This window comes from Natrix helvetica (genome assembly GCF_964273705.1).
Source record: "Natrix helvetica genome assembly, chromosome: 1".
In the NCBI taxonomy this organism is placed as follows: Eukaryota; Metazoa; Chordata; class Lepidosauria; order Squamata; family Natricidae; genus Natrix; species Natrix helvetica.
The window spans coordinates 217267522-217292405 of NC_138548.1; the positions used below are offsets into that span (position 1 = coordinate 217267522).

The 24884-nt window shown below is 41.6% G+C and overlaps 2 protein-coding genes across 2 annotated transcripts; both read left to right on the forward strand.

The window, feature by feature from the left end:
- The first annotated feature begins 8664 nt into the window (after positions 1-8664).
- On the forward strand, positions 8665-15479 carry EEF1AKMT3 (EEF1A lysine methyltransferase 3). Its single transcript, XM_081937661.1, has 3 exons — positions 8665-9377; positions 11483-11594; positions 12477-15479. Exons 1-3 carry the CDS (start codon positions 9195-9197, stop codon positions 12869-12871), a joined length of 690 nt encoding a protein of 229 aa, XP_081793787.1. The 5' UTR covers positions 8665-9194; the 3' UTR covers positions 12872-15479.
- Positions 15480-16224: 745 nt separating this feature from the next.
- On the forward strand, positions 16225-24548 carry TSFM (Ts translation elongation factor, mitochondrial). Its single transcript, XM_081937174.1, has 6 exons — positions 16225-16383; positions 17272-17415; positions 18686-18814; positions 21147-21269; positions 23112-23196; positions 23902-24548. The coding sequence occupies exons 1-6, from the start codon at positions 16288-16290 to the stop codon at positions 24318-24320; spliced, it is 996 nt and encodes a 331-aa protein (XP_081793300.1). The 5' UTR covers positions 16225-16287; the 3' UTR covers positions 24321-24548.
- The last annotated feature ends 336 nt before the right edge of the window (positions 24549-24884 follow it).

Sequence of the window (24884 nt, forward strand, 5' to 3'; positions counted from 1 at the left end):
AATAAAGGTTCTGGAGGCTAAATCGTATGATGAATGGTGAGGAACCAGGTATGTACAGCCTATCAAAGAGAAGGATTAAGGGGACATGATAACTGTCTTCTAGTACTTGAGGGGCTGTCACAAAGAAGACGGGATTGATTTATTCTCCAAAGCATCAGAGAGCAGGACAAGAAATAATGGATGGAAGTGTGTTAAAGTGAGATCCAACCTAGAAGAAAGAGGCATTTAACACCTATCAGTGAGAACAGTTAATCAATAGAATAGCTTGCCTCTTGGAGTACTGGGTGCTTCATCATTGGAGGTTTTCAAATTTAGACTGGACAACCATTTGATCAAGATGGTATAAGGTTTCCTTCTTTGAGCAGGGCAAAGGACTAGAAGACCTCCAAGGTCCCTTCCAGCCTTATGATTCAAGACAGAGTCCTGGTCCCGATAAAACTCCTTTTATTAAATGAATGTGAATTTCTCTCATTCACATTCAGCAAAGGCCTGGCAAACAGTCTTTCAAAGGAATATTTATGACCACAGACCTTACCTATCTTGGAAAGCTGCCATGTAAATATTTTTCAAATGAGATGCTGTGCAAGGAAAGACTGGGCACAGAGACCCTGAGATTCATGGACGGATCTTCATGCTTCTGAAACGGATCTAATGACTGAACAAATTAATTGTTTCCTGCAAAAGCCCACTCCTCTTTCGCCCCTCTTTTATTTCCTATGGGAGGAGCCAATCACCTTCCACCTGTGACTTTACTCCCAGGTCTACCCTGATTTCTGAGTTGTTATTTTCTTCTGGCAGCTCTGCGCATGCGCACACTGGGAATAGGCTCCAGCTGTTCCTCTGCCTCACTGTTGTTTAGCTCTGTAGGCACCTGATCACTGCCAGATGGCCCTGGCCCCCTCTCTGCCTCCAATGCAGACCCCTTGTCAGAGCCTTCCCCAGCCTCCAGGACTGGCCCACGCTCCTACCAAACCTCTTCACTGTCCCGACTCTGCTGGCCGCTGGTGGGCCACAACAGATTCTGTGTTCTATGCTTTTTATCACAAACACATTTAATTTGTATGCTCATTTCATTGTTGGGTTTTATTTATAAAATTATTACTGGTATTCTCTAAATCCATTCATAAATACAATATTCTGCAGAGTGCACATATTAGTGCTGAATACCATAGAGCAGCTGTGGAGGAATTTATCGCAGTACAAGTAGAAATATCCTGCACTTTTCAGAAATGATGTTTTAAAAATCTATCCAGTTTTTCTTGTACTGTTTTGAAAAGCAGAACTTTCATTTATTTAGTCATATTTCTTGAAAAGCAGAACTTCAATTTTCTTTGAAGGAGTGTACCCCCTCATTTTATGAGCTCTGCCAGTAACAGGATGCAAGCAAACTGAAATTTCAAAACAGCTGCACAATAATAAGTCCCATCTTTGTTACGCAGATGTCTAGTAGAATGATTCACGTGATTTTCAGAATAGGAAATAGAAATAAAATTGCAACACTCAGAAATTGGCAGAAAGAGGCTACACGGGAGCCATAATTAGTAACGTTGCGCCATCGATGTGAAACGCTGTCTTCAGAGAAAATACCTCTTGAATAAGGCAAATTTTGAAAAGAATCAGACTTCTTCAGAAAACCCAAATACTGTTTTGGTTTGGACTTGTGAGCTTTTTAATCTATGCAGAAACACAATCAGAGAAGTGTAAGAGGAAATTTCATCTTGCTTCAACCAGCTTGTCAGGCAGAATGAGAGCCTGGTCAGACTACATTCCCTCTCTGCAATGATTTCATTGATTTATTTAACTGAATCATTCAATTTATACTGCTGCCATCTCACTCTACTAAACAAAAAATTCCCTCAACACTGTCAAACTATTTACTAAGTCTGCATTACTATTACTATTCATCTTCTCATCATTCCTATAAACCAGTGATGGCGAACCTATGGCACGCGTGCCACAAGTGGCACGCGGAGCCATTTGTCAGGGCACATGAGGCGCTGCCCTGTCAGCTGGCCAGCGCACATGCGTGCGCTGGCCAGCTGAGTTCACCTTTTTAAAAGCTATTTTTCGCCTTCCCCAGGCTCCAGAGGCTTTATAGGAGCCTGGGGAAGGCAAAAAGAGCCTCCCCGCCCCCCCGGGGGGCTTCAGGGACCGTCCCTGAAGGCTTCGGAACGCTTAAAACCACCATCTGAGCAAACCAGAAGTGACTTCCGGGTTGCTTGGAGGGTCGTTTTAAGCGTTCCAAAGGCTTCAGGGACCGCCCGGAGGCTTCCCTGACACCTTCGGAGTGCTTAAAAGCACCCTCCGAGCAAACCGGAAGTGACTTCAGGGACTGTCCGAGGCTTTCCTGATGCCTTCGGAGCGCTTAAAACGACCCTCCGAGCAACCCGGAAGTCACTTCTGGTTTGCTCGGAGGGTGGTTTTACGCGTTCCGAAGGCTTCAGGGACGGTCCCTGAAGCCTCCGGGGGGTCGGGGGAGCCTCTTTTCGCCCTCCCCAGACTCCTATAAAGCCCCTGGAGCCTGGGGGAGGGTGAAAAAAGCATGTAAAAATGGGGGGGTTGCGCGTTGTGTGCGCATGCGCACTGGGGGGGTCGCACGTTGCATTATGGATGCGGCACGCCCGCACTCAACCCCCCTGCGCTCCCCCCACTTGTGGCACGCGAGCCAAAAAAGGTTCGCCATCACTGCTATAAACCATCTGCTCCCACTTATGACTGCAGGACTGTAACTTTGTTGCTTTTATCCTTATGATGTATACTGATTGTTTCTTAGTATGATTTGATTGCTTATTTGTACCCTATGACTATCATTAAGTGTTGTACCTTATGATTCGTGACGAATGTATCTTTTCTTTTATGTACACTGAGAGCATATGCACCAGGGGTGGTACTGGCAGCCGCTTACTGCCGGTTCGCTCAGGGGAGCGCCGCACACCCATGCATGCTTCACACGCTTGATGCACTCTGCGCGTGCATGCACAGTACCACTAAAATTGCTCTGCACATGTGCAGAAGCAAAAAGGAAGATGGCGGTGCTGTAGGCACCACTGGGAGAACCAGTTTGGGGACATAGCAGGCCTGGGTTGTTGCCAGTTCTAGCAACCCAGGCTGCCAAGTTACTACCAGTTTGGCCAAATCGGGCCGAAACGGTAGGAACCCACCTCTGATATGCACCAAATACTTGTGTGTCCAATCACACTTGGGCAATAAAGAATTCTATTCTATTCTATTCTATTCTATTCCATTCCATTCCATTCTATCTATACTTGGTTCTCAATTGCCCTAGCTCAGGGATGTCAAACTCGATTTTCCTGAGGGCCGCATCAGCATTGTGTTTGACCTCAGGAGGCGGGGTGGGGATGGCTAGCTATATGTCAACTCGTGTTAGGGGTGCCAGTGGTGGCCCAAAAGCTCTGCCAACGAAAGTGGGCTGTTTCCAGGGTGGCCCTGTGGGTCAGATCTAAGCACCCCATGAGTCGGATCTGGCCTCTAGGTCTTGAGTTTGACACCACTGCCCTAGCTCATTACCCTTGACAGTGTCCACTGCAGAGAGTGATCTAAATGTCAGAAGGTGGGAAAGAGGGGCAATTTTTCCCTTCCCGTTGTGTTGACAATTACTCTGCATGACAGAGGGAAGTGTTGAAAGCATTATCTGATGGGTTCAAGCAGCAGTTGCAGTCTTAGCAACCAAGGAAACCAATGCAACCAAGGGTACCATCCCAGTGGTGATGGAAGCTGCCATACTGGATGCACTATGGAAGAAACACAGCGGTCCCATTAAGGGTGCTGCTGTTCTGGTGTTGGAATGTCAGAGACCAAACAAGAGGGTACAAAAGCTAGAGAGGAGAGGAACAAATAGGAGTGGAAATGTGCCCTCCGGACCAGGCTCCATCGAAGTCGCTTACCGCTTTACTCATTGTTTTCTGCTACGAAAGATTCATGCCTACAGTGAATTACAGCCCAATAAATTGTAAAGAGATGAGCCAAGCAGGGGAAAAAGAAAGGAAGACAAAAAGAAAAAGGGGTTTTGCTCCTCCTGCTTCTTCCTATTTGATTTGAGCACTAGGAGCATTAAATACAGCATATGGACTTCAAAGCAGGGACGTGTGGTCAGGGGAGGCAGGGGAGGCAGAGCCTCACCGCTCTCATCATGAAAAGAAAAAAAGGGAAAAGGGAAAAGGCACACGTGGTCCGATTCCCTGCCTTCCTGAGTCAACATGAAGGGGACCGCGGAGCACACTCCGCCGGCTCGCGCTCCGCGGTCCCCTTCATGTTGACTCAGGAAGGCGGGGAATCGGACCACGTGTGCAGGAGGCTGAGGCTGCCTCAGCCTCCTGCACATGTGATCCCATTCCCTGCCTTCCTGATGATGTCATCAGCCTCACCAGCCATAAACCTCACCTCACATCACTGCTTCAAAGCCTTGATTTGGCCATGGTTTCTCTTCTCTGTCTAGACCTGAAGGCACCCACTTTCTTTTCCATGCTCCATGTCCATGTTCTCTTCTTTCCAATAGGATTTTCAAGTCCTGCACTTTGTAATATTTTCATGACATTGGGGAAGTGCCATGTTGTGTTCTTTGTGGAATATTTCTGGATGTTGCTAGCTGTGGCTGTTTCTTGCCAATATTGCCATCCCTGGCCATTACACGCTTCTGTGGAAACTAGGATGAAATCAATAGTTTTGCCACTTTATCAAGTGTAGAGAAGTCCATTAAATCTGGGCCTAAAAACACGTCATTTGACAAGCTGATGGAGCAGGGGATCAACCAGGAAGGAAGTAATTTCACTGTATCATATAAACTCTTTATCTGCATCTCTTCTCTAGCCTGTTTTGGAATGTATGGTTATCGGAAGTGGGCTCCAAATCCCGGCGCTACAGATTTGCTGTGCTGATGCGCACATGCTTCTGCGCATGCACCAAAGCGTCTGGGCGGATGGGCAGAGCTTCCTGCTGCCACCATTACCGTTTCACCCGATCCGGGCCAAACTGGGAGCAACATCCACTTCTGAGGTTGATTACTTGGACTGGTAAAGCAGCCCAGCTGACAGATCTGTGGGGTGATGGATAGATCTGGGATAAAGCAGGAGGAAGCTATTTTGATGTGCAGTTTTTTTTTCTTGGGTCTCCTCTCCATTATGGCACCTTTCACCAGTTTGACCACGTGATGGCTCTTAGTTGATTCTTATACTGGCTTCCCACTCACTTCCAGAAGGGTTTTGTCTTTACCTTGTATCCCATCCCATCCCATCCCATCCTGTTCCTTCTGTTAGCCCATCCTTTAATTCATCCAGTTGAACCACATTTGGTCTCTGAAGCTCTCCTGTTCCTCAAATGTTTCTGTCCTTATTGGCTTCCTCACTCATTATTGGCCATTTTGCCATTCTTTATGGAGTTGTGGTTTCAGCCAGCACTTGGAGGATGGCTTGCTATGAACCCACTCTAAAAAAGAAACATGCACACAGAGAAACATACACAGACACATAATTAAAACATTTGAATGTTGTGTGCTATTTTCAAAGAATTTGCTTGCAAAAAAAATGTCAATGGGCCATCAGCAGAATTTCCAATGCAATGGGATGTTAAAAAACCCATACCATGAAACTAAGTAGTACTCTCTTAGTAACTGTGTCATGAGCCTCCAGCTCACTTCATGGTATATCAGCTAGGAAATCATCTTCAGAGAGTTAATTGCCCAAGATTTACTTCAGAACATCACAATGACCTGTGGCTTTGACGCACATTGACAAAGAGAGATGAATGGCTTGGCTACTCCAGCAGGAAACTGAAAGGGCAGTAGTTAAAGAGTAATCACCTTTGTACAATTGACAGCCTATTGCTCTGTGAAGAGATGTGGATGAATGATCAGAGAGAGGATCTTAATTTGATACATCTTTCCTTTTTCCTACAACCATCCAGCAACTTAGTTGTTTTTATTATTAGTTACTTTCATCCATTTACCTCTTCAAGGCTATAATTTTATAAATAAATCACCCCAATATTAATTTTGAACAAGATAGTCTTGCTTAATGAGTAAAAAAAATCTATATAGAAAATATCGGAATGCTTGGTTATGTTATTAGATAGGGAAACTTAAAGTGAATGGTAATATTTCTATAAAAGCAGCAACGCAATAAAATGTGAATGATTCATTCTTTGGCACCTGTATCAGTGGTGGGTTCCTACCAGTTTGGACTGGTTTGGCTGAACTGGTAGTGGTTTGGTGACCTGGGTCACTGGAGCTGGCAACAACCCCAGGCCTGCCATGCCCCTGAACCGGTTCTCCGGCCGGCACCATAGGTGCCGTCATCTGGTTTTTTGCTTCTGCGCATGCGCAGAACAAATTTTATTGCACGGTGCATGCGCACGCAGCACACATCAAGCACACGGGTGCACAGGCAAGCGAAGCGGCAGTAGTGCATGCCAGAACCCACCCCTGACCTGTATGTATCACATGGACATAATTGAGAAGCATTTGGACTTTTTGTGTGTCTCTGCTTTCCAGAATATTTGACAGCAAAATATTAAACTGAGCCAGTGTTAAAGCTGTTCTCAATTTGAATATCATGTTATAATCTAAGTGTCTTGCCACTCTGAAAATACATGATTGATTACTCAACATTCCTGGGCAGGAGAGGCTAGTCTTGTTGTCTTTCAATGTTCAGAATGTGTTGTATCAGAATCGTTTTGACTTGCTCATATCGAAAGTAGGGCTCCTACACATCACCTATAGTAATGTCACTATACTCTGCAACCAAGTCCAGCACATTTGCCATAGCAGTAGAATTAGTCCAATGTGTAGTTCTTTCTTTTTAATAATTTTGTAGAACAAAGTATTAGTATTATTGAAGGTTGTCAGGTAGGCTATTACAGACTATAGATTCTTTATTACATCAATGCCCAGTTTATTTAAAAAACACTGAATATATACAATTGATTAATTAAGTAGATAAGTATGTTAAACTGCTATGTATCTTACACATTATTTGATAGAATTTGACATACACTGAAAAAAATAGAATCACCCAAGTCTGAAAATCGAGTTGTAAATAAACCTGATCAAAAGGACCAAGGTACTTGATTAAAGGTGGGATTAACCACATCTTTATTAAAAAGCTATTTTGCCCCAAACGAACATCATAAAATGAACAGTGTATTAAAACATGTCTGATCGTTTCAATAACGTCTGCAAATATACAGTACATTTAGCATCTAGCTGGTACCATAATTATTTTCAGTTTTTATTCTCATATAGAGAATTTTTTTAAAAGAAAAGAGAATGAGGAGCGGAGTTGGAATTATGTTAGCAAATACAACTTCAAAACAGCAAAACAACTACTCCCCCCCCCTTCTGACAAATAATAGAGAAGGACGTGGATTTTTAAAACCTGACAACAAAAACAAGTACCTTGAAATACCCTGAAAAATTAAATAAAAAGAATGGAAATATACCAAGGATTCAGTGGACCTTTTAATCTTTAACTCTGTGTCAGTTTCTGTTAAATGCTTTAACTAGATCAGCCAAACAAGAGCATCTTTTCTGTCTGGATGTCTTGCAAAGATAACTTTTAACTGTGATATGCGTCAAGAGCTGACCCCACCTCTCCATGCTCAGCATTCAGCAAACAGATGACTTTTCATGAATGTGGGAATGGCTTTCCTTCCCTGTTCTTAAACCTCCAGTCTTGTGAAGCTAACAGAGATGGGTCAGGGAACACAGAATGTCCTTCTGATCCTTTGGGACCTAGCTCATAAATCAGCTAGCAGCAGCGTTATTATTTTACTAGTCAAACGCATAGTATGACGCTAGAGAGCAGGGTTGCCAATGGTAGGGTACTTCAGCAGGCTCCAAGCCAAAAAAATTCATGAAAATAAGCAAGTAGGACATTGAGGACTAAAGGTAAGTGTATGTTTGTGTGAACGATTGCCATGACTTAAATTATATGTTGTCTAATACAGCACATGTAATAGTATAATGGATAAACTAGTACATTTGCCAAAAAGAAAATCTGCATTAATGAAAGCAAGACTTTGGAGGGGAGAAACTGTCCTTATTTTGATACAATTTACAGATTTGTTACTGTTTATTAGCTAGATTTCTATTCTGTCTTTCTTTTATAGTGAGAGCCATGATGTTTAGCAAAACATTTGTATTACATTTTGGGCCCAGCCAAGTTACTGTAATCATGACTAAAGCTGTGATTTTACACACTTACTTGTTACAGTGAATTAAGTCAGAAATATTCAGTGAGATTATTTGGACTAGCATTCTTTGGGCAACTACCCAAACCTAGCCTTCTGGCAGGGTTAATCACTGATATTCCCCTGAGCCTCCTCCCTGTTGAATATTTTTGGACAAGTGTTTTTGTAATTCACAGCTGCATCAAGCTTCTGGCATAGTGACTATTTGAATTCCCCTCCCAAATGTTTGCAGCGCATCAGACTATTTTACAGAAAAATAATAATATTGCTGGTCATAATGACTTTTAAGAATTTCTGAGGTACCAAATATAAAAATAGCCCTGTTTTTCAATAAAACAAAGAAAAGACATCCAGGGATGCAAATACCCTGTATGATCCTATCTATGGATGTTCTAGAAGAAAATGTTATTGTTCCCCCGGGGGTGGTGGGTGGGGAATGAATGCAGTGTTGCATTCTGAATAACGACTTCCTTGGTTTCAATAGCAGAGTAATTTACTTTGATCTCATTTGTTCAGATAGTTGTCAGAAGGAAAAGTTATGTCAAGATTCTTTAGCTCCTGTTACCAACGTGTGGAAATGTTTTCCTCATCAGAGACAATGCTGTTCTATGTAATAAGTGTTTTGATTCCGCATTAACAGAATGGCCAGATGATCTTCACTATCTTCGTTCCCATCTAATATTCGTCTGCGTTTGTTTTTTTTTGTTTTTTTTTGGCATGGATCTGGTAGCCCTGAGATTAAATCTTTGGGATGTCTAAGGAACACCTGCGACCTGTCGCTCATTCCGAGTGGAACCAAAGTAAACACTCGCCACCAAAACAAATCACGTGGAGAAACTCAGCAAGAGTAAGCTCCTCCCCTTTTCCCATTGAGATCCAATAGTGATTAGAGGCGCTGTCCCTCCCGTCCAATCAGAATAGGGTACGCCAGCTGTTCCAGGATCTTTCTGTGCTACCTCCCCCCTCCCTGCCCCCAGGAAAAACTTGGAAAGATGGCGGCGCTGGTGTTTGCAGGCGACGTGGAAGTGGGTTTAGAGTCGGTGTTTCCGCAGGAACTGGAGTTGTTTGCTGATGCTTTTCCTGTGCAGACCCGGTATCGGCTCTGTGGGCACGAGCTGAACATCACGCAGTACCACGGGGCGCGGTTGGGAGTAGCTGCTCCGGTCTGGGAGGCGGTGAGCGCAAGTCCAGCTTGGGACGGTCGAGATTGAAGGGTCCTTGATGCTCTCTGAGCTCGGGTTGCAAGAGAGCACAAAGGAGCCCTCATTTCAACCCTGAGCTACAAAATATTCTCCTCCTTTAATGGTCCAGATGGTTACGCCAGTAACTGGCGCTGCTAGTTCAAGCAGATCTTTTATGCACGTATAAGTAGTTGGCAGAACAAAGAAAGTTCGGACTGTTTAACCTCTTAACAATTTATGTAACGCCTCAACAACAACAGAAACATTACGAATATTTAAAGCTTCCTTAGGAATATTTAAAGCTTTTTGTGTTACATAAATACATGGGAGTGTTCTGGTTTCAAAGAGGACAATGTGGATTTGGCAGCCCTAAATGCACATATTTAACTCCCTTTTGGCACCTCTTTTCCTCAGTTGACTTCGCTTTGAAGCTGGATTGGTTGCATATCGTTAATACATGGAAAATATAAATTATACAAAAGAAACTCGCAACAAGGAATGAACATAATTGTATCGGTTTCTTTAGGGGTGCTTAATGTACTTTGGAACATCATTTGCCTAATTTCTCAGTGCATATTCAGATCTGCGTCTTGACTTTACCAACTTTGTCAAGTAAGACAATATAAGACGTGTGCTTGGCATGTGATAATCCAGAACAATTTAATATGTTTGTGCAAGTATTTTCATAACACTATTCTATTTGATTGAGACTTAAAACCAAAAGAAAACTTACAAACATAAAGAAAAAGTCAAAATGCTAAAATAACATCTGAATCAGCAGTCCATTATAATGAATAAGTCAAGCCCTGCTACCAAGTTTGCTTAACCTTTTTATGTATTTATATCTTAATGGCCATATTAGCATCTCTGAGTAAGCATATGACTATTCTGAAAGTCTAAGGATAAAGGGTATCTCAGATAAAAATGCCTCATAGGTGTTTGCAGTGGGGAGCACAATGGAGAGGGGCTGAAAAGTGTAGCAATGTCATGATGACACAAATCCAGTGAGTTACATATGTGGATCTAATGTCAAAGTGCACGGACAAAAGAGTGATGTTTACACCGTGGCATTAATGTATGCATGCTGTCACTTTTTCATTATCATGGTTACCTGCCAACAGTCAGGTACCTGGGGATAAGTAGAGATAAAAGTGCCAAAGGAAGGAAAGAGTGTCTTCTTTGGATAAATAGCAAGGCCAGGATGAAGAAATGAAAGAAGAGGCAATTGAATAAGAACAATAAGAAAGAGGGCTAGAGGAAGATGTTAATTGAGTTGTACGTAAACTTGTGCAAGATATATTTAGTTATAAGGAACACATCAGGTATCGACTCTAATTACTTATTTGGAAAAATGTAAACATCGGGGAATCATAACATTTTTCCTTGCAAGAAAAAAACATCTAGAAAAAGGTCAATCCGATATATAATATTTGGTGGTAAATAGGATTCTTCCTAGATTTGTTACATTCTAGGTATGAACTCTGTTGAGATCACTTGAGAGGAAGGAGCACCTAGAAGAGTCACAAGGAATATGGATGAACAAAGACAAGTCCTTCTAGGCCAGTGTTGAATAGAGGTCTGAGTAGAATACACCTGGGATGTCCAACCTTCGGCAACTTTAAGATGTGTGGACTTTAAACTCCAGAATTCCCCAGCCAGCACCCCTGAATTAGACTAAGACCCATCTCATCCAGCATTCTGTACTGTACAGTGGCCACCCAGATGTGCCTGAAAAAGACCTTCCTTTTTCCAATTGGCAGCACCACTCTCAGTGTTTCAGTTGTTCTGGGAAAACATTGTTTCTCAGAAATTTGACGGATAAATGAATTTTGCAAGTAATAACTTGTGATGTGTGGGAAACAAGGGTGATGAAATAGAAGGGAATAACTGATGTTAAAAAAATAATTGGCTGCAAAATACCTCAAAAAAATTGCTAGAACATTGCCCCATTGGAAACAAAAACCCTGTAGAATAGAAAACATGGTGCCCGCATCAAAAGAAGTCTGTGAAGCATAAATAACTCATATATTTGGACTGATCTATTAATTTTTTATTTGAATTTTTCATTTCAAAATGTTATTCCCTCATCTGTTTTTAAGGCTCTAGCTCTCTGTGAATATTTTGAAGCAAAGAAGGTGAACTTTCAGGACAAGAAAGTGATCGAGCTTGGTGCTGGGACAGGTGTTGTCGGGATCCTCGCATCGCTTCTTGGTATGTTGAATTAACTGCAGACAAAGATAGGGAAGATAATCCTCAATTTACAACCACAATTGACCCCAGGATTTCTGTTGCTAAGCAAAATAGTTCAGTGAGTTTTGCCCTGTTTTACAACTTTTCTTGCCACAGTTGTTAAGTGAATCACTGTTAAGTTAGTAGCAATAACACTTAGACACATATACCTCCCCATTGTGGTTTACAGCACTGTCTGTATAGTTTACAATGTCAGCATATAGCCACCAACAATCTGGGTCTGCGTTTTACTGACCTTGGAAGGATGGAAGGCTGAATCAACCTTGAGCCCATTAGGCTCAAACTCCAGGCTGTGGGGAGAGTTAGCTTGCAATATTACATTCTAACCACTGTGCCACCAGCACTCACCAAGTTAGTAACATGGTTGTTAAATGAATCTGGCTTCCCCATTGACTTGTCAGAAGGTCACAAAAAGTGATCACATGACTCTGGGACACTGCAACCGTACGTCATAAATACATGCAGTTGTCAAGTCTCCCAAATTTGATCATATGATGATGAAGATGCTGCAATAGTTGTAAGTGTGAAATATGATCATAAAGTGACTTTTGGTAGCACTGTTGTAACTTTGAAGATCACTAAATGAACTGTTGTAAGTTGAGGATTACCTGTACATAGTTTTTTTATTACATTTATATGCCACTCAATCTCATGGTTCCTTATTGGTATATTATTATGCATGGAATTATTGAATTCAACATGCAGCTTTATGATGATATTTTTGACTTGCTATTATTGTTTTTGACACAGTTGGAGATAATTTGGTTATTTGTGGATAATACCTGTGGTCTAAACCCTTGAAAGCTTTTTGTTGTTCAGAGTTCCCTTTCTTTTTCTTTTTAGGAGGCCATGTAACCATCACAGATCTTCCTGTAGCCTTGAAGCAAGTAGAGGAGAACGTCCATCGGAATTTGCCTGCACAATGCATTGCACGAACCAGGGTTTGTGCTCTATCATGGGGTCTGGACCACAAGGATTTTCCTCAAAATTATGACCTCATCCTGGGTGCAGATATTGTCTATCTCAAGGACACTTACCCACTCCTGATAAGGACTCTCCAGCATGTATGTGGTGAACAGTCTATTATCTATCTGTCTTCAAAAATGAGAGAGGAACATAGTACGGCACTGTTTTTTGAGAATCTGCTCCCTATGCACTTCACCACAAAACTCACCTTTAGGAATGAGAATGAGAATATTAATATCTACAAAGTGACCAGCAAGAATTACATTGGTTAAAGACTATCTTTGGACCTACACAGTAGAACATTCATTTTCCATCTCTTTTAAGGAAAACAAACATTGTGATTTGAGAATTCAGCGTGGAATGAACTTGGTAAAGGTAAAAGTAAAGGTTTCCCTCGCACATATGTGCTAGTCGTTCCCGACTCTAGGGGGCAATGCTCCTCTCCGTTTCAAAGCCAAAGAGCAAGTGCTGTCTGAAGACGTCTCCGTGGTCATGTGGCCGACATGATTAAATGCCGAAGGTGCATGGAAAGCTGTTACCTTCCCACCAAAGGTGGTCCCTATTTTTCTACTTGCATTTTTATGTGCTTTCAAACTGCTAGGTTGGCAGAAGCTGGGGACAAGCAATGGGAGCTCAGCCCGTTACGCGGTGCTAGAGATTCGAAGTGCCGAACTGCCGACCTTTCTGATTGACAAGCTCAGTGTCTTAGCCACTGAGCCACCGCATCCCATGATGAACTTGGTATCTCTCACTAATTTCTGTCAGAACAGATCTGCAAACCTTGCAAGGAGGAATCCTGTCTGAGAAACAACAGCAGTCCTACCAAGCATATATTACCAGTGAAAATTTAACAATAGGAGACAGCCATTCTCTACTGTTTTCCTCCTCTTTTCCTGAAGAGACCGTGAGTGAAGTCTGAAGTTATGTCTTTAGGAGTGTGTATTTTCTAGAGTGAAATGGCTTTCAGGGATGGCTCATTTTGGGTTTTTTTTTTTTTTGCAGGTATGTTCAAAAGTGGCTATCAGGCACCAAATGGTTTGTGTGCAGAAGACAGAATAGCAATAGCACTTAGACTTATATGCCGCTTTACAGTGCTTTACAGCCCTCTCTAAGTGGTTTGCAGAGTAACCATATTTTCCCCAACAATCTGGGTTCTCATTTTACCCACCTCGGAAGGATGGAAGGCTGAGTCAACCTTGAGCCTGGTGAGATTTGAATTGTCAAATTGCAGGCAGACGGCAGGCAGCAGAAGTAGCCTGCAGTACTGCATTCTAACCACTGCACCACCGTGGCTCATATGAATGCAGTAGTTCTAATGATGAACAGAGGTGGACTCTTTGCTGCATTTAGGAAACTGTATTCATTTATTTGAATTGCATGTCTGCCCTTTGACATTCGATCCTGGGTGGGAAAAACAGCAAGTTAAAAACACACACTAAAGCACATAACAGTTGGGGCAATATAAAAATCCACATCAGAGTCAGGGCATCTGAATCTCAGGTGATATGCTGTTTCACAGGGATGAACAAAGATATATTTTGTAGATCCACTAAGATGGTACTGTTGAATGAAAAGGATTTAGAACATGTCCAGAAAGAATTGGAAACAGGTGATCCCATAAATAATCTAGACCCTGAGTCATGCAGAATAACAACCAGCATCTTGAATTGATGCAGAAATCTACTAGGAGCTTATGCAGCTTGTGCAGTTATATTTACTTGGGTGTAGCAAGGTGGTTCCTACTTATTGCTGCTGCATTCTGGTTCAGTGATAGGCTTCTCGTGGTTTTTCAAAGTTAGCTCCATAGAGCACATTACAGTAGTGCAAATACAAGGTGATCAAAGCATGAATGATTATCCCAAGGGCCTCCTGGTCCAGGTAAGGGTGCAAATGATGCACAAGATGGATTTGTACAAAGTATCTTTTTTGACTCTTAAGCAGGTTAGAACTCCCTGAATTGCATATCAATGATGCCTAGCTCAATGCAATCCCATCCAATACAATGAACCAGTGATGGAAAATCCCCAGATAAACCCCATAGCTATTCAAATTTTATTAAGATTGAACCTAAGCTTGTTTCTCTCCATTTGGGCCCCGGGAGTCTGCACACCCCAAAATAGAAGCTCAATAACATCACTTGGTTTATCAAGAGTCAATATATATAGCAATCATCAGCACACCTATGATACCTGACCTTGTGCTGTCATGATTTCACCCTTGCCCAATAGGTTCATGTAACTTAAACAGGAGTGGGGAAAGCCAAGAACTCTGGGACCTTGTAAAGTGGGACCAAGGAAGGCTTAAGATAGATGCACCACTTCTGACCTCCAAAGCTGCAAATTAACCCACTTCCCCAACAGACAAATTGTCCAGTGTTGTTGAATTTAGTGACTGCTTCTAGAGTAGGGAGTCCCCCCCCATGACTAAAATCCTGATTTTGCTCTTCACCCTCTTCCAGCAACATTTTATCATTTAATCTCTAACTAGAAAGTCCTTTGAAAACCAGGGCTCTCTGGAATCAAGCCATATAGGCACAATGTGATGCAAGGCTGTCACATTCTCAATCCAAAGTGGTAATTAAGGCCGCAGTTAAACCACTAATCAGAATCTCAGAAACAGACTCAAATTCCCTCTGAAATCCACAGGGTTCCATAAAACTGTCCTAAGAAGGATGTGGAATTCAAGGGTTGGTTCTTGCTTAAAAGTACACGTTCAAGAATGTGCCAGCTAGGCGAAGTGAAGCATATAATATGTGCATTAAAACACATGGTGCCTTTTCTCATTTTGAGATGTTTTTATGTCTTCCTCTTTATAATAACTTCTACAAAGTGGAACGTGATGTTTGTATGTGCCTGTAAATAAACACTGTGCATTTGTATTTCCAACACTATACTGTCCTATTCATTTAGGAATCAAGGCTTCAGTGGAATATTATATACTGTATCTTAAAAACCCCTGGTATGCCTAAATATGGGAGGAAGGTCACTACTCCCTCTTTCTGTCCTTCGGCTTCATCACAGAAGACCATGCAGGCAGAAAACCATATTCTTATTTTTAACGTTGCCTTTTATATTTGTGTTGTATTTGTACTGATAAATAAATAAAGGGAGACTAGTATAGATCTATTTCGAGCTAATTAGCTCTCATCAGCTAGCCATACCCTTACTGGGATTTGAACCTGTGCTGTTATATATCTCAGGCAGGAGCCTTAGCCACTAAGCCACAGGATCGCCTCCTTATATATATAAAATCTACATTGCATATCAATTGTAGAAGTACAGCTGCAACAATATTTATTCTTGCTGCATTGGATAGAAAATATTATGGTTCCTTGGGATTTTTTGTCAACTGTCATATGCCAACTATTTCATGAACTAAAATAATTTCTTATTTACGTTACTTGACCTCCGTCAATTACTATACCGCAAATGGTAAATCGCTAAGTATTTGCATCATTAAACAGCATTAAAGCCCATGTTTTTAAAAAGTGCCAATTTTTTTTTTGTGGGGTGGGGAACCATCTGCTCCCTTCCCCTCCCTACGGCTCAGCGGCGTCTTGCTTCAACCAATGAAACGCCTAGGTGAGTTAGAGCGAATCAGCTTCGAGGGAAGGAGGGCCTGTTCTGCGCGCGCGCGGGCTTCACCCCTAGGAAGCCAGGGCTCCCTTGTCGCATAGCGTACAGGGTTGATGACGTCTAATTCTCGCGTCCTCGACATGCTGCGCGTTTCGGGGCTGGGGGGGACTCTGGTCTCCTTGCAAGCGAGGGGCGCTCTGGTGCCGCAGGTGAGAAGGGCGCCTGCCGGGGGGCGATGCCGAACTTGACCCAGTTTACCGGCAATGGTTCTGTTTGCGGTCCGTTTCCATCTCTCTCTCTCCCTCCCTCTTCCTGCCCTTCCCACAAGTTGGATATTTTATTGTGGAATTGCGTGTTACAGTTTTTAACCTATTAGTAAATACACTGTGATATTATAGGTGTTGTATTTTGTATTGTAAACTTCCTAGAATAATTTATTATAAACATTTTAAGAAAAGAATAGAAATTTGCTCCCACACTCCCAGTTTCAGCTGGTTGGGAAAAACTGAGAGGTTTCTTCCATGCTTCAGAAGCCAGTTTAGCACTATGGACTACATATCTGCCCTCTCATTTCTTCAGCATCTGAGAAGAACATCTCATTTCTGTTACGTTCTCACCAGATCAAAAGACAGCCTTGCTACAGGTGAATCGGTACCTGCACATTCTCTTTGGGACTTTGTCAAACTTAGAATTCTGATTGTATGTTTTTCTGCTAGAGGTCATTTCTAGTAAGATCAGTGGAACTGATTTCCAAGTGTCTTTATGGCAAGTCCCCAACCTATGGCCCATTATCAGGCCTTGAGAACTGGGCCGTGGAAGTGGCATAAGCAGCGGGCAAGCACATGCGTGCACACTTTATTTGTGTGAGCGGCGGTCACACCTGCCCACCGCTTGTGCAAATGGAGCTGTGCATGCTTGTCTGCCACTCACATAGAACCACCCCACCCTAGAACAGACTGCAAAGCCAGAAGGGTAGGGGAACTCTGCTGTATGGGATCACACTCTTAATTCTTCTGATTAATTTTGCTATCCACAAGATGGATCAATGTAGCAGTATCAAACCTTTTCATTTGGTTTTGTTGTTTTTCCCCATACAGCAATGGCATTTGCCTCATTTCCTTCATCTTGGCATTCCTGCCCTGCCAGCAAAGGAAGCACTGATGAAACTTAGGAAGAAAACTGGCTATTCCTTTGTGAACTGCAAGAAAGCCTTGGAAAAATATGACGATAACATTGAAGAAGTAAGAATAATTTGTGCATGTAAATGATATTGTAATCCATATTTCTCATTTTCTCATTCTTTCTCTGTCTATCAACATGCTGCTTCCAAAAAAATTCTTGTTTTAAAATCAGAGGTACAATTTCATCTTAAAGCAGCAAACTTGTGCTTGCTGACAAAACAGTAAATCTGATCGACATTGGAGAATTTAGCCTGGAGTAAAAATAATTAAATCTGTACTGACTCTTGTTTCTTCTCGCCTTGTTTATCCATGCATACTTTCATAGGCAAACAAATTATAAAATCATATTTTTGGCACTGTCTTTTCTGTGCCACTGACAAACTTTTATACCGTTAAAGAGTGAGCAGGAAGGGGAGTGCTCAGATATGTAACCACACACTGCTATTCCTGCTACTCTGAAAATCCATGCATGGGAAAAACTGGAATGTGACCGAGGAACTTTTAAATGATTTTCTAACTTTCTACATACAAAGTATTTTTATAATAGGAACACGTTCAGAGCTGTTCACTACTTTTGTAGAAGTATAATGGGAGAAAACATTTGTTTTTATCTAATATCCCTTCAATTGAACAACGTCACTTTGGGATACAGGAAGTGGGCATTCTTTGTCATGGTACTGCCCTCTTGAACACTATTCTTCCCAAGATTTATATGTTCCTCAGGCCCTGTTTAAGTTAGCCGTTTAACATATGTCTGTCTCTCGATCAGAATGGGTGGTAGTTCCCTTGTGAGATGTTTGATGGTTTAATTTATTTTGGTTTTTTTTTTCTGAATTTGCTTCTGGATTATATATGCTTTTCTCTTTATATACAGACAGTCCTCAATTTATGACCACAATTAAGCTCAAAATTTATGTTGTTAAGTGAGAAATTTGTTAAGTGAGTTTTGCCCCATTTTACGACTTTCTTTGCCACATGTGTTAAGTGAATCACTGCAGTTAAATCAGTAACACATTTGTTAAGTGAATCTGGAAGCTTCCTCATTGACTTTGCTTGTCAGAAGGTCGCAGAAGGTGATCACATGATCCCAGGACACTGTAACCGTCATAAATGTGAGTCAGTTGTCAAGCATCCAAATGTAAATCACATGACCATGGGGGGAATGCTACAGTGGTCATAAGTATGAAAAACGGTCATAAGTCACAATGTTTTCAATGTAACTTTGAACAGTCATTAAATAAACTGTTGTAAGTCAAGGACTAACTATTTGTATGTATGGGTGGATAGATGGGCAAATAATTTTATTTCATGCTGGGGTTTGTCTTCAAAGGCTGAGGTCTGGCTGCATGAACAAGCAAAGAAGGAGGGATGGAGCAAAGCGTTGAAACTTCAAGGGCGGAAGACCAAAGAAGGTCTCATAGGGCTGCTTCAAGAGGGAAGCTCAGCCGTAATGGTAGAGGTGAGTTTTCCTGTAATGGTAGAGGTGAAGACCTTGTTTTCTTCCAGGCACTGAGGCCAAAATGTTTATAAAGACGGCATAGGGTGGGTGGTGGGTGGGTGAATGTTTTTATCAGGGTCTCAGTGCAGTTTACTGTTTGAAGTGGCTTTATTGAATTGTGTTTCTGTGTTGTTCACTGCTCCGGTTTCCTTTTGGCAGATGGGCAGCTATATAAATTGGTTAAAGAAATAAACAATAAACAGCTTGGAGTAAGAATGATTATATGGGAATATGCTTCCCCTTAGCATATAGGTCTGCTCTGCCTTGAACATGCTGCTCTTCGACGTTTGGGGCTACGAGTCTCTTTAGAAGGGGTCTTTAATTTTTAAAAAAATTGAACCATTTAAATTAAAAGAATTCATCCTAAATTCAACCTTAGAATAGAATAGAATAACAGAGTTGGAAGGGACCTTGGAGGTCTTCTAGTCCAACCCCCTGCCTAGGCAGGAAATCCTACACCACTTCAGACAAATGGTTATCCAACTTCTTAAAGACTTCCAGTGTTGGGGCATTCACAACTTCTGGTGGCAAGTTGTTCCACTGATTAATTGTTCTGTCAGGAAAGTTCTCCCCAGTTCTAAGTTGCTTCTCTTCTTGATTAGTTTCCACCCATTGCTTCTTGTTCTACCTTCAGGTGCTTCAGAGAATAACTTGACTCCCTCTTCTTTGTGGCAGCCCCTGAGATATTGGAACACTGCTATCATGTCTCCCCTGGTTCTTCTTTTCATTAAACCAGACATACCCATTTCCTGCAACTGTTCTTCATATATTTTAGCCTCCAATCCCCTAATCATCTTTGTTGCTCTTCTTTGCACTCTTCCCAGAGTCTCCACAACTTTTTTACATCGTAAATTTCAGACAACCCTTTTGCGTTTAAAATAGGCTGCCTCACTTGCTTAATAGCGAGTTCAAAGTAAACAGTGTCAAACTTAAATGACTGCTTCTAAAATTCCAAAATGGCCTATTTCAAATTGCAAATGGGATAATTTGACTTTGAAACGGGTCTCTGCACCACTGCTCTCTGACCAGAGGCAGCAGAACGAGTGATCAGGGATAGCGAGAATGTCAAAAGACAAAGAGAAATGAACGTTTGCATGATAGTTTGCTGTAATTCCGAAAAGCCTCTCTGGGTATAAGTTTGGAAGGAAGTGCTCTCTTTAAAAAGTCACTTTCTTTTACGTCTCCGGGTAACACTATAAACATAAATACTTGCTTTTGAGGCTGCTGAGGTAATGCAGGAAATATTCCTGGTCTTTCCCAGATTCAAATATCAGGAAATCTAATTTATCTTAAAAGTATAGGTCAGTTCACTGGTCATAGGTTTTTAAACACATGGCTTCCTGGGTTTTCCCCTTTATTTTCTTGTTTTTCTTGAGCAATGCTGGCATTGAATAAAATGATATAGTGCTGGGATTCTGTTTTTGTAATAGGATGCTGCTCAGATCAAGAGGTATGCAATGGTTTAGCAGCTGTTTTCATTTTTTTTAATCTGGCGGTGGGATGGGGGTGGGACAGCCAAAATCACATGGCCATGGGGGGAATGCTATAGTGGTCATTAATGATCCTATTAGCAGCCATTTTACATCTACTTCTTAGACAAGCACAAACCGTACAATAGTGGGGCTATCTTTAAAAGTAAGTCCAGACAATAATTAACTAGTGGTGTTGAACATGCCTGACGGACACAGTGGCTAAGACATTGAGCTTGTCGATCAGAAAAGTTGGCAGTTCAGTGGTTTGAATCCCTAGCGCCACGTAAAGGAGTGAGCTCCCGTTACTTGTCCCAGCTTCTTCCAACCTGGCAGTTCGGAAGCATGTAAAAAATGCAATTAGAAAAATAGGAACCAGCTTTGGTGGGAAGATAACAGTATCTGTGCGCCTTCGGTGTTTAGTCATGCCAGCCACATGACCACGGAGACGTCTTTGGACAGTGCTGGCTCTTCGGCTTTGAAACGGAGATGAGCACCGCCCCCTAGAGTCAGGAACAACTAGCATATCTGTGCGAGGAAAACCTTTACCTTATTGAACATGCAGTAAACAGAGCGCTAAAATAGTATTTATCAATTGTTTTGCATACAATGCTATATTTAGCTTTCATTCATTGTAGTTTTAGAATACAGGATATTCTTACAGGGTAAGGAAAAGAGAAGAATGTCAGATTTCTAAAAATTTAGGATCTCACTTTTACCCAGCTTTGACTTTGGGAAAGTCTTTGTGTCTAGCTCTATTTTAACCTCTTTAGTAATATATCTGCTAGTGAGATATTTCTAAGTTAGCCATGCTTTTCTGCCAGGTAAACTGTGAGACCGATTTCGTGGCCCAAAATGTTAAATTTCAACAGCTGGTTCAGCAAGTAGCTATTGGAACAATGATTCACCATAAGGAGACCATAGACCAGTCAAACACATATGCTAAGGTAAGAACGATGTAAACATGTATTTGGGGCTCAAAAATATCTGGTAATTTTAAAGAAACGATACTGATGTTTCAAAGCACTGCATTTAAATCTTCTTGCTGGTTGGTTCTTCAGGAGCACCTTCAAACAAAACTCTAGTTGGGCAATTAAAAATGTAGGAGATATCAAAGGTAGCTTTTTAGGTGGGGGCCTGGCCAGCATGGCACATGAGACTTAGTCTAAGAAACTAGTGCATTGCTGATCAGAAACAGGTATGCATTCCCCATACTGATACTAAGGTATCTTCTCAGAAGCGCCTGCAAAAATGCAATGATTCTTTGGTAGTAAGTCCTTCAGAAGAAAAAATGCACTTTGCTGCAAAATTGCCTTGTAGCCCATGTCTTGCATCTATTAAGTAAATGGATGACATTTATTTATGTACAATTTCATCTATTGTTGTATTGTGAGAAAACCTCTAGTAATCTAGGCCATTTCCTGGTTCAGGATCATGTTACCTCGAATCCACCATTCTCTGTTTTTTCCAGGCTAAATATGTTCTATTCTTATGGTGGATAAAATTCTCCAGAAAATATAGGAGCTTAATGCTCCAGGACAGGGGTCACTTGTTTGTTTTTCATGGCAATGGTCCATTGCTGACATCTTTTTGTGAGGTGATGGGCATAGTACATGGACCAATGATGCAAAATAAACAGAATTTCCACGTCAGTTGATCTGGGGGTTTTGTTCTATTTTGGGAAGTTGAGAGTAGTAGTTATTTACATTTTGAGTTGTGTAAAGAGTATCTCAAAACACACAGATTTCAAGTGTTGCTTACTTTAAAATACTATAAAACATAGGGGATGCGGTGACTCAGTGGCTAAGACGCTGAGCTTATCGATCAAAAAGGTTGGCAGTTTGAATCCCTAACGCCGCATAATGGAGTGAGTGCCTGTTACTTGTCCCAGCTTCTGCTAACCTAGCAGTTCGAAAGCACGTAAAAATGCAAGCAGAAAAATAGGGACTATCTTTGGTAGGAAGGTAACAGAGTTCTGTGCACCTTTAGCATTTAGTCATACCGGCCACATGACCACGGAGACGTCTTTGGACAGCGGTGGCTCTTCAGCTTTGAAACGGAGATGAGCACTTCCCTCTAGAGTCGGGAAGGACTAGCATATATGTGCGAGGGAGACCTTTATCTTTACCTATTTTCAAAAAAAAATTATAACTAGGAATTGAAACTTGGCTAGAAGGAAGGAGGTGTCCTCTGTAGCTCTGTTGCATGTTGCCTTACAGGAAAAGAATAGAACCTACAAGTCAGTTAGGCTTTTTCTCCCTCAAATGCTGGTCCACCAGTGTTGTTGTAATTACTATGCGTGTTTAAAACTTATTTACTGTTTGTTTAAAAAAATAGTTCTACTGTATAATTTATTTGTAACCCAGCACTACATTAACTAGATTGCAAATGGTCTTTAAAAAAATTAAATGCATTTTAAGTTAAATAACTTACAAGCCAGTAGCTGGCAATTTCTTAAGCTTTCTAGATATGATTTGCTTTAAGAGCACAACAGTCCTATTTGTATTTGTGGGTGGCAAATTGAATGAGTTTCATAAAAGAAAAATACTGCAAGAAAATAGTGTAGAAGCTGTTGCTGGGATGTTAGACTACTGCTTCTTGCTGACAATTTGCTGCTGATGTGGTTTGCACCTTTCTCTTCATTCTATTTTTATTATTCCAAATTCCTTACCACATCAGAAGAAAAGCCATGCATACAGCCAAGTTGCTAAAAAGAACTGTCCCTGGATTTACTTAGCAGGTTTCCATTAAAAAAAAATTAATTGACACCATGTTTGAATGTTTTCTAGCATTTCTTAAATTCTGATGAGCTTTCTCAACTCAGGACAGGCCCAGAGGGATCTTTGCTTACTGACCAACTTGCTCTGGCGATAGGTGAGTGTTTGGTGCCCAGTTAATAACCAGCAACGGGCAGAAAGGGCTGGTAACAATTTCCTGTTTTCATGCACTGTCACTTTTGAATGGATGGCATTTATGACTGATGGAGAGATGTAATATTCTATCTACCCTGTTTTTTCCCCAAAATAAGACCCAACTGGAACATAAGCCCTAGCATGATTTTTCACGATGCTCATAATATAAGCCCTATCCCCAAAATAACACTCAGTTAAGATCATCAACCAGATGGATGCATTTAGTACTGTATTTCCCAGAAAACAAGGCCTAATCAGAAAATAAGGCCCAATGTGTCTTTTGGAGCAAAAATTAATATAAGACCAAATTTTGTTTTTGGGAAAACATGGTATTTATATACCTGTTTTCCCAAGAGCTCAAGGCAACATACATGTAGGCCCCTGCTCATTTATTCCTCCGGCTACAACATTCCTGGGAGAGGGAAGTTGGACTGAGAAATTGGCCTAAAGAGACTCAGTCCAGTCTCCACCATCTGGGGGATATCCAACTCTTAAACTAGTATCCTAATTTTAAGGGAACTCTTCAAATATTCCATTTTATTCACATTGTTGCTTTGCCACATGTTGGTGAGCCCCGAAACGTTCTCTGCACCTTTAGTGGTTCATGCTGGCCTCTCTGCTTCTCCTTCTCCGCCTTTTTAATTTTTTCCCCTCCTTTCTTTTAAAGGCAAGCTAGGCGAGAACATGATTGTTAAGAGGGCAGCATGCATATCAGTGCCTGAGAATTTCTTCATCGGCTCTTACGTACATGGGTCTCCCTCCGAAAGCAGCTCATGGCTTTCTAACATGTTATTTGGCAAATACGGTGCCATGGTGATCGGCAGTTCCTCGGAGGAAGATCCAAAGCCTGACATTACTGAACTGAGCAGGAGACTGGCCCAGCATGTGGTAGGTATGGCCCCTCTCTCTGTGGGCTCTGCGGAAGACGAACCCGGAGATGAATCTGAAACAAAGATGCTTGCCCAGCCGTATGTGATGGAGCCAACTATTTCCTTGGGACAATTCCTTCAGCCGACTGGTATATCTGTCTTGGATTTTGTGCGGTTCGAATGTGGAGAAGATCCAAAGTTGTCCGAATCAAGCTAAGCAAGATTGGTTTGTCAGGCTGGGAATGTCAGACTAGTTCCCAGTTCTGCTTGGGCTTGGGAGCGATTCGCAGAAGTAGCTGGGAATGCCCGTAATGCTATGTCTACAGCCAAGAGTGAAAAACATAGAACGTCTTTCGAAAACACAGAAATGACTTTTGTGGAATGTGACCAACTAAATATGGCAAACAGATGTTAATGTCACAAATAAAGTACGAGTTCCTTCTGTGATAGTAATGGTAAGTTTATGAGGGGTTGTGGCCTCTGATTCAAGCCCGTCATATTGTTCGCATTAGCATTCTGAAATGTGACAAGTCTGTCTTTATTTTCTGTAAATGAAATCAATAGGATTCTTTGAAACTTACTGTCACAAACGCCATGTTGCCTTTGGCCTACATTTAAAGCGTTTAACCAGAGGGGCAGGATATGTATTTTGCTGAGTAATTAATACCTCTATTATTCTGATTAATGGTGTGTTTGTGAAGAAGTAGTAAAATAAATAGGGTAAAGGATTCATGGGGGGGAAGGAAGGGGTGGGTTTTTCTGAATGCCAGTGACAGGTTAG

Bases quoted from the DNA above. Each gene is read 5' to 3' on its own strand.
- TSFM (XM_081937174.1), top strand. From the start codon at position 16,288: ATGACGTCTAATTCTCGCGTCCTCGACATGCTGCGCGTTTCGGGGCTG. The intron at 16,384-17,271 runs GTGAGAAGGGCG...TTCCCCATACAG, and splicing joins GGGGCGCTCTGGTGCCGCAG to CAATGGCATTTGCCTCATTT. The intron at 17,416-18,685 runs GTAAGAATAATT...TTGTCTTCAAAG, and splicing joins ATGACGATAACATTGAAGAA to GCTGAGGTCTGGCTGCATGA.
- EEF1AKMT3 (XM_081937661.1), top strand. From the start codon at position 9,195: ATGGCGGCGCTGGTGTTTGCAGGCGACGTGGAAGTGGGTTTAGAGTCG. The intron at 9,378-11,482 runs GTGAGCGCAAGT...TCTGTTTTTAAG, and splicing joins CTGCTCCGGTCTGGGAGGCG to GCTCTAGCTCTCTGTGAATA. The intron at 11,595-12,476 runs GTATGTTGAATT...TTTTCTTTTTAG, and splicing joins GATCCTCGCATCGCTTCTTG to GAGGCCATGTAACCATCACA.